The sequence below is a fragment of the Protopterus annectens genome, chromosome 11.part0, assembly GCF_019279795.1.
Source record: "Protopterus annectens isolate FY-2018-M chromosome 11.part0, PAN1.0, whole genome shotgun sequence".
NCBI classification, from domain to species: domain Eukaryota; kingdom Metazoa; phylum Chordata; order Ceratodontiformes; family Protopteridae; genus Protopterus; species Protopterus annectens.
The window spans coordinates 726,781,744-726,800,107 of NC_056745.1; the positions used below are offsets into that span (position 1 = coordinate 726,781,744).

General features: G+C 40.6%; 1 protein-coding gene across 1 annotated transcript in view; it reads left to right on the forward strand.

The window, feature by feature from the left end:
- Positions 1-18,364, forward strand: part of LOC122814989 (potassium voltage-gated channel subfamily KQT member 1-like) — a 1,169,537-nt gene that overhangs the window by 484,781 nt on the left and 666,392 nt on the right. Inside the window, exon 3 of the mRNA XM_044087244.1 lies at positions 3,410-3,488. Coding sequence (XP_043943179.1) covers positions 3,410-3,488 — 79 coding nt within the window. The remainder of the gene's footprint in view (positions 1-3,409; positions 3,489-18,364) is intronic.

Sequence of the window (18,364 nt, forward strand, 5' to 3'; positions counted from 1 at the left end):
TTTGTCGGTGTTAGTCCTTCCTGTAGGATGTTAGTGTCTTGGAGGAATTCTATGACTGCTCCTAGTTTGCTGTCATCTTCAAATTTTGTCAGCCAGAGGCCTTTGACAATGGCTTTAAAGTAAATGCCAAAAAAGGACCAGACCAAGCACAGAGCCCTGAAGGAATCCACTAGTGACCAGTCTTTTTTATGGAGATGGTCTCTCCTATCCTAACTTCTCGGGTCATAGCTGAGATCCAGTTGGCCATCCAGGATGTAATATAGGGGTTAATGCCTAGTTCCATGAATTTGTTTACAATGCTTGAATGGGGATTTGTATCAAATGCCTTAGCCAAGTCAAGGTAGGCAGTATGCACCTTTTTGCTCATTTCCATTGCCTTGGTGACTTTTGCAAAGAAGTCCACCAAGTTGAGTAGGCATGATCTGCCTTTGATGAAGCCAAATTGGTTGGATCCAGTGTCTGAAGGTTTCATATGTTATTATTAATCACATATATGTGAATTTTTTTCCATGGCTTTCATATGAGACTAACCAGACTTATGGCTCTATAGTTCCCAGGGTTTGTTGATGGACCATCCTTGTGCAGAGAGGTGACCATTGTAGTCTTCCATACCCATAGCACAAAGCCTATCTAGAGGCTGTGGTTAAATAGTGACTCCAGAGGTCCACATAGGTCATGCTATTTAGCAGGTATCCTGGGATATTATCTCTGCCCATCAATGCGGTATCCTTATCCACAGAGAGTGCATTTTTGACCTGTTCCCTATTAATAGCCAGAGGGATTACATTTGATGGCATTACCTGCGGACAGCCCAGGAGTAGGGGTGGGGGGTAAAATTGGAGCTGAATTTGTCAACCAGTGCATTTGCTATATCTTCTGGATCCACATAAGTGGCTCCATTAACAATCAGTTCTGCACACTGTTGTGTACTGCCTTTGGTATTTTGGACATAGCTAAAGAAAGCCTTGAGGTTGTCCTTGGTCTGAGGGGTTACTTATCCCCAGAATTGACTTTGGTTGACTTAATTTGAGATCTTACTTGTTCGTTTAGCCTGATGAGAGAATTTTTATTCTGCTGGGAATTGCACTTCTTAATTTTAGCTACAAATTTTTTTTCCTTTTTTTGCATAATCTGTTTATGTTTGCATTACACAAGGGTGGTTTGTTTTTTGAGTTTGTTCTGGGTTTGTTTCTGGTATACACAGCTATCTATAAATCTGCTATCATGATAATATAGGATTTCTGTGTATAATTTTGTATAGGCAGTTGTGTTCTCTGGGTATAGAGGGGCTTGAAATTTTGTCAGGTAATCACTTAATAATACATAATTTGCCTTGTAGCATTCTCCCATATTTGTGAGTACCAGATCCAGTATGTTTGCACACTTAGTTTCAAATGGACTACCTGGTCCAGGGTGTTGGGGTTGGAGTTAGCATAAAGGTTATTGTGTTTACATTGCATACACAAGGTACAGGGCCTGATTCTCCGCTTTGAGGGAAATGGGGCAAGGGTAGCTAGCTTTATACTTACCTGCAAACCTATGAACAAAGTTCAGGAATCTATGGGCCTGCACATTTGGGGTTATGTAAAGTTCCCAGTTTAAAGAAGGGTAGTTAAAGTCACCCATGAATATGAAATTGGGTGGAATGGTAAGGATTTCCAGTAGGTTTACTTTGAGCTTTAGGTTTTGTGGGTCATAGAAGGTGATTTATATCTTACAAGGATATTATATGGGATGCTACTTATGATAATTTGGACAAGGAGTAGCTCAAGTATGTTAACCAGTTTGACCAACCTTGAGGTATGCTTGTTTTTTATGTACATTGAGACACTGCCACCTTTAATCCCAGCCCGTATAGTAGCTGGTCTAAATGTGTAGAAAGCATTGTATTCCTGCACTGCCAGGTACCCTGCATGGCTTTAAACCATTTCTTGGTAACTGCATACATCTCTACATTCTCCAAGATGGAGAGCTTGGATGGAATGGAGTTTCTTGTTTAGGCTCCTGGCATTGAGCAGTAACACCTATAAATTTCCGTAAGTTGAGTTTGCTAAGTTCAAAGGTTTGCCAGTTTGTCATTGTCAATAAAGTGACTATGAGGGAGGACAATGTTTGAGCCAATATTTGAAAGCCTAATGGGAAAAAATAAAGAAAAGAAACCAAAAATTATTTTCTGCTTCTTTGGATTATAACTGCCACAAGAAAACTGATGAACAGTTAAACAAACTATGAATATACTTAAATTGATAAGGGAATAAGAAAATAACATTAAATGTAAATTAGGGCAGCGTAGTAGTGGTGCTGTTATTATGAAAAAAATATGATGTAAAGGGATAATGCTGATTTAATTTCACAGCTTTGAAAGCTAGTGTAGATTAATTTTATACTTGAATTTGCATTCTTTATTTATGTATAGTATTGTGTTTTAATTCTTTTGATGCCATTTGGCCTGAGTCAGTGTGGAAGAGGGTCCATTTTGATGCAGTATATGAACATAGACCACAAGAAAATATTAGGAATTTTTTTTTTACCACTGTAACAAAAACTAATGAAAGATATATATAGCTGCAAGGGACAGCTACTATTAATGAAACAATCTTGTAGACTGATGTGAACATTTGTTCAGGTGAGTAGAAGAAGGAAGAAGAACTTGCAAGCTCTTCTCACTTATAATTGAAGAGATTTACCGATTTTTGACCAGTACCTTAGTATCAGAAGTCATGCAGTATAAAACAGAAGACAGTAGCACTGAGATCTGAAAACTTAAATAAAAATAAACCACTTCCATGGGGAGAGTTAATATCAAGTTGCTCAAGGAAGTAAGTAAACACACATTTGCCTAAGGAATATTTAATCATTCTATTTGGGGAAGTAAAAAAAAAAAGCCAAGTAAAAAGTTATGCAACTAGGAAACTAGTGCTTTAGTAGCCAACTAACTACAACTATTGGGTATTAACTAGACTAGATGCAAGAACATGTACGCAGTTTGATACTTTTTTTTTCTTATGTAGTCTTTAATGTGTTTCATTTGATCATTAATTATATTAAATTTCTAAACCATTTTTGTGTTAAATGCTGGATACAAAATTATTCTACATTTAGCAAAGTTGATTAGTAAAAGAGACTAAACAGATATCACATTTATGACTTGATTGCAGCATCTGTTACTGTGCTGAGTGTTGTATTGGGATACCATGACTGTATACAAATGCAACCAACTTGATTCTTTTATATATAAACATAATCACATGTAAGCAGTTTGATAATGTTTTCTGTTTGTATATCTGTATATGTATATGTACATATATTTCATTCCAGTTGCATCTATTTTTTATGTTTAGTGATGGTTACTCAATTTTTTTAGATTTGTCAATATTGGTCTATAAAACAAATTGTTATCTTTTTACAGATCTGATTGTTGTAATAGCATCTATCATTGTACTGAGTGTTGGATCTAATGGACAGGTGTTTGCCACTTCTGCTATCAGGTCAGTATCAGATGCACATATAAACAGGATAAAATATTTTTTGGAAAAAAAACATGCTTTTATCTTCATTAGATCCTAAGAGCACATTTCTTATTGACAATGGTTTTACTTACATTTACTGCATCATATAGACTTATCATGCTCCTATGACAATATCATAATATAATCATTGCTGTTGTACTTCTGGTCTCCATCCAAAGTCAGTCAGTCTCTAGTTCACTTCCACCCTTCCAACAATTATGAAGTAACAGGCTATTTATCTTTCCCTCATTGAATGAGCATCTGGGTCACTGGTGATGGTAGTAGAACACAATAACTCAGCATATTTGTTTTCAGTATCACATACTTTTCTCAGAAGGATTGAGTATTATGCATCAATGACATCATTGAAGAAGCCCCAATGTAGGGGATCCACACCCACAGTCCCAGAAATTAAGTATACATACTCTGCAGTTATACAACTGGGAAGAAAAAAGATAACTAAAAATTATATTACTGTTGAACTAATGCAGTTTGACTGTAATATAATTCAGCTGTAGCAAATACCAAAGAACTTTACCTCAAATTGTGGCATGTGATCAATGCATGCTGTGAACAAATCAACTGTAGTCATACACACACCCATACAAATATATATATATATATATATATATATATATATATATATATATATATATATATATATATATATATATATTTTTTTTTGATGATTACTATTATCCATGTTCTAAATTATAGAAATATTAAGTAGCCAAAAGTGTGGAACTGTGATACCTAGGATACAGTGAGCGTTGCATGATATGTGTATTTATGCATGTGTAGGGTTTATATGTTTATGTATTGTTGATTGGGTGGGTGGACCATTGTGTTTGAGTATGCTGTAAGCAGCTGAAAGCAGCTCTACCTATTTATATTTATGCTATATAACACTGTATGCCTATGGCAAACACATGACAAGTGCTAATTATGCCAAAAGATGTGTACAGGCACCGTATTTATTTACAGAAACAGCAAATTAACGTAAAGTACAGAAAATTGCAGTACAAGAAGTTTCTATCAGACTTTACTCTTGCCTCGTCCTGTAGCACTTCATTCCAATATGAATAACAAAACTGACATCTATAATATGGGGATATTCAGGGAGATTATCTTTGTATCATTAATAGTGCTTCACTGTTATCATAGAGTAGGCTATGTCAAACCCAGAGCTTTTAGACATGCTCCACTTAAAGAAATCCTAATCCCTATGAGCTACACGCTCTAGGGACCTAAACTTCATCACCACAATAAACAGAACATGCTGGAGGGATAGATTCCTGTCCCAGAGACTTCCCATACTCTGGAACAAACTACCAATTATATCAAACAAAGCTCCTCATTAGCACTCTTCAAGAAAAATCTTGATGATTGGATGGGAGATAGGAAATTCACCCCGGGGATCACTTCTGTGGCTCTGCTCGACAGTGGCACAGGAAAATAATTTTCTTGGGTGGCGAAAGCCAGGATACCTTTGGCTAGGCTTATATAGGCCCTAGGGCCAGTAGCCTAGTACCTACCTATGAACCTATGAACCTATAAGGACCTAATGAGTGACTGAAAGGCATGTAAGAGCTGCATGGAGTAAAATCTGATTTGTAAGCATCTGAATGGATCACCTGACACACTATTCCCTCTAACAAGCCATGCGGCACTGTTGTACAGGCACCTATAGACATACAGACAGACACGCACACATGTTGGTATACATGCATCTATAACCAGAGATAGGCCCTGAATCCAGGAGCCAGCAGGGCAAAGCTACCCACAGTAGTATAGTCAAAGGCACAGTCCAATGTTCAATCACTAAAAAAGTTGCCGAGACCGGTTAATCACCATAAACACTTTATTCAAAAATAAAAACAAGCCCTTTCGTCTCTGTCAGTTCAGAGACATTATCAAGATAAGCGACAGAATGGGAGACACACAATATATAAACCCAACCCCAATTAACACCTCTTGCAAGACTGTTAGATCAATTAGCCCTGCAAAAACATTATACATCATCATCTAAAACATTTATTTAAAAGGATTGTTCTCAAAAACATCCCTACAAGATATAAAAAGTGGATAAATCCATCAGTCATCCCTCCTAATAAAGGCAAGCCAGGTGGTGTATGACAATAAACCCACACAAAGTATATATATAATTAAAACTAGCACAACATAATAAGATCAGATGCTAAAAAGAAGTAATAAAATATATTTAATATATCAAAATCACAAAAATAAAAAAATCATGAAAAATAAAAAAGGCTGTCATCTTTCCAGTGCCCTTAACTTTAGAAAACAGGCTAAAGAAAACATCATTCAAACCTGGCCAGCAAGTTGCATTCTCTCTGGTTTTAGTTCGTGTTTTTTACCTGGTTTGCCCTGTGGATATATTCATCTATCACAACAATAAAGGTGACAGATGCACATGTATTCTTATTTGTTTGATTCTTCTTGAGCAGCAGTAGGGAAGAGTGGAGAACCCAAAATAGGCATTCTGAAGTAAATTTTGATGCTTTCACCACTGTTTCTGATACCACTCAGAACAATGACATTCCTCTTTTGTTGTTTTTTCCCTGAGGACTTTGCTAAAGTGTATGACTGCAGTACTCATGACCAGTACTATGTAATGCCACAAGAGAACAGCTTCTGACATTTCTGTGAGGACCACTGTCATTTCATTAGGGACTGCCAGTGCATAAAGAAAAGTACAGTTGTGTACACTTACCATAAATGTAGATGTTCAAGTGTATTCACTGTGGCAGTCATTACATTTGGGTAATCTGCTGGCAGGTTGCCCTCAGTTGGCCTGATTAACAAAGTCTTGGGTCCTGCATTTGTAGCTGTCCTTTCTTCCATGACGTCAGGTCATCAGGGGTATAAAACATGCAGCCGACACCATTACATCAGTTTTTCTTGCCCCAGATGTCAGGCACACCCAAATGGGGAGCAAAATATATAAATAATTTAAAACACAAAAATATATATACCTCCAAACAAAAGAAAATACACCTGAAAAAAAGGCTTTTAAGTGTAGTAAAAGAAAGGAGAGGCATAGAAAGAGAAAAACAGGGGGCTGGAGGGAGGGTAACCAGGACTGCAACAGTGAATACACTCGGACATCTACATTTATGGTAAGTGTACACAACTGTACTATGTTCTTCGTGTTTCACTGTTGCAGTCATTACATTTGGGTAGATTCCCAAGGCTATGGTTGGGAGGATGGATTTATACAGCATTAGGACTGGCTATAAGGCCCTGCAAAACAGCAGTGGCAAAGCCAGCTCTGGATTTAGAGAAAATTGGTAAATTATAGTGCTTGGTGAAAGTATGAACTGAACTTCAGGTAGCAGCTTCTAGAATATCCCTGGTAGGAACATCTCTGAGAAATGTTGTAGAAGTAGATGCAGCCCTGGTGGAATTGGATCTGATCCCCTGGGGGATAGGTTTTCCATGGTGCTTATGGCAGAAATGAATACAATAGCTTATCCATTTTGAAATGGTTTGCTTTGAAATAGCCTTTCCCTCTGCCCCTGCAGCAAATGCTACCAGCAGTTATTCAGATTTTCTTCAAGATTTAGCCCTGTCCAAGTAAAATCTATGTTGTCTGTGTACATCCAATGAATGCAGAATTTGCTCCCCCTTGTTCTATGGATTGGGAAAGAAAGTTGGCAAATGAATGGACTGATTAAGAGCCACACTAGATACCACCTTGGACATGAAGGATGGGTTGGTCCTGAGTGAAACCCTGTCCGCATGAAAGATGATGAAAGGCTCCACTGCCATAATGGCCTGTAATTCAGAAATCCTTCTAGCCAAAGTGATTGCTAAAAGGAAGGCTGTTTTCTAGGAAAGGAATTTTAAGTCTGCAGTAGCAGCTGGCTTGAAAGGAGGAAGAGTGTTTCTCCAATACAAAGTTAAGGTCCCAGGCAGGGGTTGGAGCTCTCCTGGGTGGCCTCAAGTTTTTGGCCCCTCTGAGATACTGCTTTAGCAGAGGATGAGAGAAGAGGGGTGGTTCTGTGTTGTAATGAGCTGAAATGGCTGAGGCATGGATTTTTATGGAAGAGAAGGACAGGCCCTTGTGAAGCATCTCAGTTAAGTATTGCAAAATCTGAGGTATATTGGGCACTGCTGTGCTCATCCCATAAGATTGATTCCAGGCACAGAATCTTTTCCATTTGTCAGCATAAGATTTTCTAGTACTAGGTCTTCTCGCCTTCAAAATGACATCCATCACAGGTTTACTGAGGGATGCTAAGGGGGAATTTACATGATTAGCCAAGCTGCAAGATTCAATGTTTGGAGCTGAGGGCGCAGAATTTGGTTGTTCTGCTGAGCCAGTAAGGAAGGTGTCTGAGGCAGTTGCCATGGAGAAATTTGTGACAGACTGTGTAGGAGTGGGTACCAGTGTTGTCGAGGCCAATCTGGAGCAATTAAAAGCATTTTTGGTTTGTCCTGTCTGACTTTTAATAGAACTTTGGAGAGCAGAGGTGGAGGAAAAGGCATCGACTGATAGGTTTTCCCAGCTGAAGGACAGAGCATCCACTTTCCAGGCTTTTTTGTGAGGAGTTGTGCAAAATTTGTCCAACTGCTAGTTTTGGGGTGAGGCAAAAAGATCTATGTCTGGGCTCCCCCATTTGCATGTCAACATGTTGAAAATCCATGGTTCCAGTTTCCATTCGTGTGGGTCCATGAGATTTCTGCTTAGTTCGTCTGCCAAAATATTCATCTTTCCTGGCAGGAATTGAGCTTGTAGTTGTACTTGATAGCTCGAGGCTGTGTTCCACAATGCCATGGCTAGTCTGCAGAGGGGGTAGGAATGTGTACCCTCCTGCTTGTTTATGTACCACATAACTGTGGTGTTGTCCGTCTTGACCATTAGTTGTCCTGGATGAAGGTAGTCCTTGAAGGTTGTCAGTGCATTCTGTACAGCTAGCAATTCTTTTTGATTGATATGAAGGTGCATTTGATTTGGGCGCCATTTGCCCTGAATGCACTTCCCTGCCAGATGAGCCCCCCAGGCATAGTCTGATGCATCTGTAGTTAGGGTTTGGGTGGCAGGGGGTGGTGTGAATGGCAGTCCCTTGTTTTGGTGGCAGGCTTCTGCCCACCATAGGAACTCTAGTTGCAGGCAAGGTATGATAGGAATCATTGTTTCCAGGCTGTGACAATGCTGACTCCATAAACTTTTTAAGTACCACTGAAGTTTCCTCATATGCAGTCTTGCTTATGGAATTAGAAGAATGCAGGAGGCCATCACCCCCAAAGCTTGCAGTATTTGTCTTGCAGATAGCAGGGTTTTTGTGGCCACCTGTTTGAAGTAAGTCACCAAATGAATTTGCTTTTCTGGCGTAAGGAAAGCCATCTGGGCAGCTGTATTCAAGCTTGCACCCAGGAATGTAATTTTTGAGAGGGTACCAGTTGTGATTTCTTTTCGTTTATGGTGTACCCTAGACAAGTTGGAATTCTTTTTACAAACGCCAGATGTTTTAGAAGAATGTCCTTGTTTTCTTCCTGAATTAGACAATCGTCCTTGTATGGATATATTTGAATATTTCTTTGCCTGCAAAATACAATTACTGGAGCCAGGCATTTTGTAAATACCCTGGGTGCAGTAGATAAGCCAGAGGGCAGTGCAGAGAACTGATAATGCATGTAGCCTGCTTTGAAGCAGAGGTATTTTCTGCAAGATTCCCTGATTGGGATATGCAGGTAAGCCTATTTTAAATCTAGAATTGCCAACCAGGCACCTTTGTCTAGCATAGGCAGTAACTGGTGAGGAGTCAGCATCTTGAAGTTTGTAATGTCCAGAAAGGTGTTTAGAGTAGACAGGTCCAGAATTGGACGCCATGATTTGTCTTTTCTGGGTACCAGGAAAAGTCTGGAATAGAAACCTTGTCCCTTTTCCTCCTGTGGTACTAATTGAATTGCCCCCATGTTTAGGAGGGAAAGTACTTGTTTCTGATCCTCTTCCCACTGATTTGGGGGTAGGTCTGACCATCCATTTGGAGTTGGCAATGTGTGGAAATGAAATCTGTATCCCTGGGACACTATATTTAAAACCCATTTGTCCTGGGTTATAAATTGCCAGTTTTTTGCATGAAGAGCTAGTTTTCCCCCCAAATGGGTGGCTAAGAGGTACGTGCTTCGTAATTGTAAAGGAAAGTCATTGAGACTGTTTACCATAGGGAGGTGTCTTGTTGTTTCCAGATTTGGAAGCAGAGGCACCCCATTGCTTAGTTCTGAAAGTCCCTTGGGACTGAATCCTGTTGCTTTTGGAATGTCTGGGTTTCGCTTGAGTGGCTCTGGAAGCAACTGGAAAGGACCAGTTCTTAGTAGGCCAGTGCCTACTAAATCTTGGAGGTTGCACTTGTAAAAAATCTTTCACAGTTTGCGTAGATTTAGCTTTATCTTCCATCTTTTTTAGAACTTCTTCAGCCTTATTGCCAAACAGATGGTCCTGCTGCAAAGGAGCATTCAACAATTTTGCTTTAACAAGATCAGGCAGAGATTGTTCCTTAAGCCAAGCATGCCTTCTAAGCACAGACCCAGTAACAGCAGCCCTGCAAGAGGCCTCCAAGGAATCCAAACCACATTGCAAAGTATGTTTTCCAACTTGTTCAGCTGAATGCAATAAATCCTGTAAATCCTTATTTTCCACACAGTCAGAAATCAACATCATTTTCTGTTTAAGCAGTCCCATGATATGCTGTTGATATTTTAGCATATGTAATTGACAGTTTAAAGCCCTGATTGCCAAAGTTGCAGAAGTATAAACCTTTTTACCCCATCTATCCAGTGCCCTGGAGTCTCTATCAGAAGGGGTTGGATTTTTAGCAGTAGAAGCCTTAATGCCCTTTGGCCCCTGAGAAATGGTTTCAGGGTCCTCAACAGGATTTTCGAAAAGGAATTTGTGGGAGTCAGGGACCCTGTAGTATCTGTCTGGCTTACAAGGGGCTGGAGGAAGGGAATCAGGAGCCATACTGGATTCTGAAAACACATCATCAACAATGTCTAGTACAGGAGGTATAGCCAAAGGCCTATGCTGAGGAAGAAGAAAGAAATCCCTAAGCCTCTTTTTGGATTCAGAAAAATCCTGACTTTCCCAGTGGAAATGCTCCCTTAAGGTATGTAAAGTTTCCCCAAAGGAAAAATACTCAGGGGGAGAAGCAGAAGGAATGTAATCCTCTGCATCAGAGTCCTCATAAGTAGGTATGGACAAATCCTGTTCATTAGAAGAGTCAGAAGAAACAGAGTCCTGTTCAGAAGATTCATAGTCACGTTCAGCCCTAGGCCTCTTTGAAGGGGGGGGGGGTGTTCACTAACCCTGATTAGAGTAATTAAAGGTTCAGCCATTTTGATCATTTGTTTTTTAGGCATAGGGGCCTGAACATGCGGCCTGGGCATTGGTTTTTTAGACATAGATCGAGATTTTGACCTTAAAATTGAAGGTGGTGTCGGTTTAATATACAAATCTATAGGCCTGAATACACCCTCAGAAGCCGGTGCCTGCACAGCGGCTCCAGACCCATCCAAGGTAGAGACGTCCGCGGGTTCCATAGGTGAAGCATCTCATGGCATACCGGACTCTGAATGGGTCTCAGTAGAGGCCTGCAAATCAGAAGTAGCGGGTATCAGGGGCTGCAAAAGCGCATCACTGAGTACCAGTGAACTGGCGACTGGCTTAGGAGAAGCATTGTCGGCAGTTTTGGACCTTAACAGCCTGTCTCTGTCTTTTTCTTTGTGTTTTTTCAGTATTCCGGTAGTCGGATGGCTAACCAACGTCATTTCTGGATAATTAAATTGAGAGCTGAAATATTTAGAAGCAAAAATGTACCGACGGCGGATAGTGCGCTGATTAAATAAAACACAAAACCGACAGCAAGGTACGTCATGGTCAGGGCCTAGGCAAGGAATACACTACAAATGGAAATCCTTATGCGGTATTTGCTTCCCACAAGTAATGCAATTATTAACTTGACATCGGTAAGGAGCAAGAAAAAGTTTCCCCAACAGGGTACTTAGCTTTTTAGTTGAAGACTTCGGTTCTGAAACTTGAAAACGAAAATTTCAGGAGTTGGACGACCAGCACCTGCGAACTGCTTCTGCTTCAGGCACCGCGCGGCAAGAAAGACCGATGTAATAACGTCGGCTGCATGTTTTATACCCCTGATGACCTGACGTCATGGAATAAGGGACAGTAACTGACGCAGGACCCAAGACTTTGTTAATCAGGCCGACAGAGGGCAACCTGCCAGCAGATTACCCAAATGTAATGACTGCAACAGTGAAACACGAAGAACATATGTAATTCTGTCTGAAAAAAAATACTCACAAATTAAAGATCATACATTTGTCAAACTTTTTCACATCCTGGTTTTCAACCAAGTAGACAATTTTCTTGCAAGCTGCAAAAGTGAGTAAGAAAAAAAAACACTCTAACACTCTGTAAACAAGCACGTTGGCTTTACTCTGCTTATACTTGTCTGATGTCTGAATTAAACCTCCAGTTTTCAGCTGACCTCACATGATCTCTTTTGTGTTACTTGACCCTCAGTAAGTCCTAATAGCATTCTTCATCAGGAGCAATCCTCAAAAGTCATGGTATGGATGACTGTCTCCAACACTGATGGAAGGAAAACAGTCTGTCCCAACCACCAAGGCCCTTAAGATAAATATGTCTTTTCAAGGTTCCTACCCGAGGGGACCACATTCTACTTCCATAGCAGGATATAACCACAACAAAAGATGATGGGTAGGATGATAACTTATGTGCTTACACGATGTAATGATCTGCACAGTCACCATCTCCAAAGGGGAAGGCATTAAGTGAGTCACTGCAACAAACTGACCTAATGACCTCCATACCCTGATTTTGCAAGAGGATTATTTTTGCCGTAATTCAGCTGGGAAGTGTGCCCCTTTAAATTCTCTGGAAACTGGCATCCAGAAAAGGTTTCTGGCAAGCTGCAGTGTTAGGAGTCTGATTGATCCCCAACTCCGAGAACATTGATTAAAACAGGTATTCATTCTTGAATCTCTGGATCAGAAAATTGTTCTTCTTTATAAACTCCAAAGCCATTAGCTGCTAAATTTGGGCAGGAACATACCACATACAAATATGACATAACACTGAATATTTATCCTTAGAGTATCATCTATACATCAGAAAAGAATGACATACACGGATTGCTGTCCTGCCAAAATGTCGAGTATTTTTGCTGAAGTCAATCTGTAGTGATTTATTATTTGTTTGTTATTTTATCTTTGCTTAAGTCAAGATGTAACTTTTAAGTATTTTTGCAGTTCTTCTTTACTCCAGGTAAAAGCAAAACTATGAGGACTATACATTAATAGGCAGTTAATCTCTTAAGTATCCAGAATCTTTAGTAACTAAACTGTATAATTTCTACATAACTACAGTAAGATTGAAATTTGCCTAAATTCCACCAGAGTACACAGCCACATTGGCAGGGAGTGGCTACAATTTAGAAGAATTACACCAGAATCTTCTGGATAAGCCAGGGTTTTAGGGGCTTATGTATGCCAGGACCCTTACAGCATCAACAAGGAAGAATGACCATACCGAATGTCTTGACTGAGATCATTGTTATGTTAGTCCTAACACATGGGGTTATCACCAGTGTCACCCAGCTGAAGTACCAAAGTTTTACCTTCCCAGTATTATGCATCTGATGTGTGACCTCAGATCACAAGTGTATGAGTATATAGGTGGATGCAGGGGTGTAATTCTTCAGACTATCTTACCCCCAGGCTGAACATAGGTCATTTATCCATCAGACTGAGTGAAGTTTGATCATTGGTACTATTGCTTTCAAAAACTCAGATAAGTGCCCTGTTGGAGAACCTTCCTTTATATCTAATAACTGTTTTTTTCTTACTGGTATTAGATGCCAGCTAGGAGGGATAAGTTTGAGTGTTGTAGGCAAATCCTGTACAAAGACTTGCACACCAAGTGTCTGTTTTGCTTAGGAGAGGAACATTACTACAAAGCTTGTTCCTTCTGCCAATCTTCAGCTAGGAGGACAAACTTTCTCCTTGTCACCCTGTTTAGCCTCTCTTAACACTTTCCTAGAGACCCAATGTCTTAAACACTTGGCTTATTTCAAAATGGCAGACTCCATTTCCCCAGTCATACCTCCACCACTAAAGAAAAAGCTTAAATGGCCTAGGCCAGAGACTTAGACAGCCCTTTCAGACTTTGACATACCCACTGAGGTTTCAGAACCCATGGCACATCTGAATCCTCATCAGATGCCCTCTACTGACACCCAACTGGAGGCAAGTGTTGTAATTTGGGCCTTGACAACTGAGGAATATGCAGATAAAGGTGAACTGTGAATCATCATATTAGAAAGCTCAGTGGTCATCCCTCAGATCCTGGTTAGGGAGGAGATCCCAGGTAAACTAATCAAGGTATGTCAGAAAAATGAGCCAACACACTAGAGGCAGATGTCACACCAAAAAAGAAGTGTCAGAAAACTAAACATGTTGTTTCCTCTCAATCTCTTTTTTCCTCTTCTAGGGCAAAGGAATGGATAGATTTGTCCAAAGGTTTGCTCAAGGCAATTCTGGCTCTGAAGCATTCTTCTTTTTTTTCTCAATCCCTCATCCCCCACCCCTCACCCCTCAAAAAATGGATGTGGATTCATCTACTGAAGATGAGGAGGCTTGTGATTCTGACCAGTCAGAGGTGACCTTTGCCTAACATACAAGGCCATGTCAAACCCAGATTTGATGAATATGCTGCACCTCAAAAAATCTAGATCCATCAGAGCCACAAGGGCGGGAGACTTAACAAAGACTCCTATGCTGTGGAATAAAATCTGGCCTTGTTCAAGAGAAATCTTGACCAATGGATGGGAGATTGACCATTCTCTGGCCTACTCCTCTCAAATGCACTCTCCTGGTCAAGTCCTTTCAGATTAGGAGGACTCCATTTCACCTGATTCTCCCATGGTAAAATCTTGTTTTGGAGAGACAATCTTAAATATGATGAAGGATTTTGAGTGGGAGTCTAGGCAGATTTCAGAGGTGCAGAAAAGATACTGCAACCTTTTGGAAATGGGCACCCCACTCTTTGCCCGTGTACCTCCTGTTCTTGAGTATTTTTTTATGCTTTTCAATCCATATTTCTTGACTCAGTCTCCTGTTCCCAAAAGACAAGACAGATTTTTATAAATTCCATGATGATCCTAAGCTTCTGCTTAAAAATCCTGTGGTGGACTCTTCTGCAGTTTTCCCCACCATCTGATAAGCCTTTTAAACTCCTTCCCAATGCTGAGATGTCCTCCATTCAAACAAGGATAGCAGAGCTACTAATTATCAAACCCAGATGACCAAATACTTGATATCCATTCACAGTTATAGACACTGTGGAGGCCTCATGCAGAGCAGCTGCTACATGCTCTGTAATCCACAGGTATACATGGTTATGTAGCCAGACTATTCCTGATGACTTGAAAGAAAAATAGTAGACTCCCCTTTAGACAAGGATCTCTTGTTTGGCCCCGAGCTACCAACCTTTTCAAAATCCTTCAAGAGCAGGGTGAAGCCATGAAGGAGTGAATACAGCTACTGTTAACCTCTGTACCTAGGTACCAGTGGAATTACTCTTTTGTCAGAAGGGACCCTAGGCCTTGCCAGAAATACAGGAAGGCTCCCAGAAAGAGATTTCCAGACAAACTACAGAGGGATACCTCATCTGGGAGGCCATCCACTAGGGACAAATCTCTGTGACTATTTTCAATCTCCACCTCCCCCCCCACCCCATGCACTACTGTGCGCCTCTCAAAAATGCTGACCCAGTCATTCTACATGTGGGAAAAGACTACCACAGACAAATGGGTGCTATCTATCATAAAAAGGGTTATGCCATGCCTTGGATACAAATTCCCCTTTTAAATGGCATACCCGCACCTCCACACAATCAGATTCATCTGCTCTCACCCATTTCAGAGGAACTATGGACACAAGTACCAATAGAGCCAGTTCCAGAAGAATTTGTGGAAAAGAGGTTTTACTCCAGACTTTTCCTATTGCCAAGGAAAAAAGGGCAGAGGAGACCCATAGTGGATCCCTCCTTATTAAACACCTTCTTAAAAGTGCCAACTTTCAAAATGTTCTCCCTGCATACTGTACTACCTTTCATTCTGCCCCTAGACCTAAAGGATGCTTACCTACATATACCAGTTTGAACTCCTTGCAGGAGATTCCTCAGGTTTTGTACCACATCATCTCACTATCAGTTTAATGCTTTGCCTTTTAAGCTTTCCACAGCCCTATGAGTTTTCACAAAGTGTTTAGCACCAGTGATTGCCTTCTGCCACACCCAGGAAATTGTTTTTTTCCTACTTAGATGACCTGTTAATCTAAGCTACTTCACCACAAATTATCCAACAGCATCTCCAGTTCACCATCCTTCTCCTATCAGTTGGGGATCATGATCAAATACAAAAAATCTTCCCTGCAGCCATCCCAAGACCTATTTTTCTGGGGTTGCAGACTGGACACAAAAGGAATGCAGGCCATCTTACCTCAAGAGAAGGTGCAGAGCTGTACAAACTACTTCCACAACATTGCCTTCCTCAGGCAATGCACAGCAAGGGAGATCCTAGGGGCTGTGGGGTTCATGACAGTTACTATCCCAGTGCTTCCTCTAGCCAGACTGCATATGAAGAAAATCCATTGGTACCAGAAAACAGTTTGGTCTCAGCACTCGCATCATCTGGACACAGTGATTCCCTTTTTATGATGTCTCAGATGGGAACTCTTATGGTGGCAGGAGCAGGTAGATCTCAACCCAGGGCTTCTTTTCATTCATCAAGCCCCAGTTCAGGAAATGTATGCAGATGCCTCTAATGTGTCATGGGGGGCCTGAACAGCCACCTAACAAGCACAAGGCAGGTGGTTGCCAATGCTACCAAAAGAACATATCAACATGAAGTAAATGATGGCCCTCATCCAAGATCATCAGGTCTTTTCACATCTCTGGAAACTATCACATATAACACAACAATAATGTGGTACATAAACAAGCAAAAAGGGACCAGATCTTATCAATTGGGTAGATTGGCGCTGAAATCATGGGATCTTGCCAGCCAGAGAACTATGACGTTTACAGCCACATACATCCCATCTCAGGACAGTGTGTTGGCAGACTCTTTAAGCCAGTCCTTGGAGGACCCTCATGAATGGACCTTGAACTGGTAGGATTTCCAGGATATCCCTCACTGTGGAAGACTCATCAAATAGATGTGTTTGCTTTAAAGACCAACAAACAGGCTCCTGTATTTTGTACCAGGGATCCTTGCCCCTCAGCTTTCAAATTTTAGTGGATGGGGCATTCCTCTATGCCTTTTCTCCACTACCTATTATTCCAAGAGTTTTTCTAAAGAACCAAAAGGAAAAAATAAAACTCTTGTTAATGATTCCTTTTTGGTCAGAACATCATTTGCTTCCTCTTCTTTTAATTCTAACCAAGGGCAAGTACTGCAAACTTCTACATCAAACAGATCACATTACAAAACAGAAAAGGTTACTGCTTCACCCTGATCTGTCACCCTTAAACCTAACTCTGTGGATGATAGTGTTCTCATTTCTTACAGGCACCATTTTTCTGAGTATGTTGTTAAGGTTCTCCAAGAAGTAAGGAGGCCCACCACTCTAAAATCTTTCATAGTCAAATGGAAGAGATTCTCCTATTTTTGCCAAGGGAATGGACAGGACCACAACCAATAAGAAGTAACTTTCACTCTGAAATATCTGTGTGAATTCTTAAATACAGGTCTGGTTTACTCTTCCATCAAAGGCTACTTGTCAGCCAGATCTGAGGTCAAGTTATTCGTTAAAGGGGTCCTGCATTATAGACCACCTAGAAAACCCATTACCCCTACTTGAGACCTCAACTTTGTGCTGGAGAAGCTTACCTTACCTTCTTTTGAACTGGCAGCATCTGCAAACCTCAAATTCTGCCTTGGAAAATTATCGCACTTCTAGCCCTCACTTCAGCTAATAGAGTTTAAGAGCTTCAAGTACTCATGGGCAATCCTCCCTTTCTTATTTTTCACAAAGACAGGGTGACTCTTAGGACTAATTCTTCATTCATGCCTACAGTAATGAATGAGGGTCTCTCAATCAGGCCATAAACCTACTTTTCCAGCCCACATAATCAGTCAGAAAGGATGCTGCATTGTCAGGACATTTACAGACTGCTAATATTCTAGTTGTACAAAATAAAATACATTTGAAAATATGATCAGCTCTTTGTTTCTTTCATGGACTCTAAACTGGGCCAACTGGTGTCCAAGCAAAAAAATATAAGCTGAATCTCTAAGGCCATCACCTTTAGTTACTCTGTACATGGCAAGTCCTTGCTCTTATGTTCTCAAGCTCACTCTATCAGAGCAGTAGCAGTCTCTGGAGCTTTCTACAAAGGAGTGGATGCCAGGTCCATACCGGAGGCTGCCACCTCGTCATCTGTACAAATTTTCACTAAACACTATAGAATAGATGCCTTTCCAAGGTCCAGGGCTATCTACGCTAGGTCACTCCTATCTGGCCTCTTGGACAATTTTACTGCCTTTCAACCAACCATCTTTACTTTCCCTTTAGCTTTGGGAATCCCCATGTGTTAGGGTTACTGCAACAGTAATTTCAATCAGGACATAGTACATCTGTGTAAGAACTTACCGTAACAGTTGATGTCCTACTGATCAATGTTGCAGTATTCCTTCCCACCTTTCCTCCCCAAGTATATTTTTATTTTCTCCTTACTCATTCTCTCTCCCTAAGTTTCTATCCCATGGGAAACACCCTAGAACTGAGAG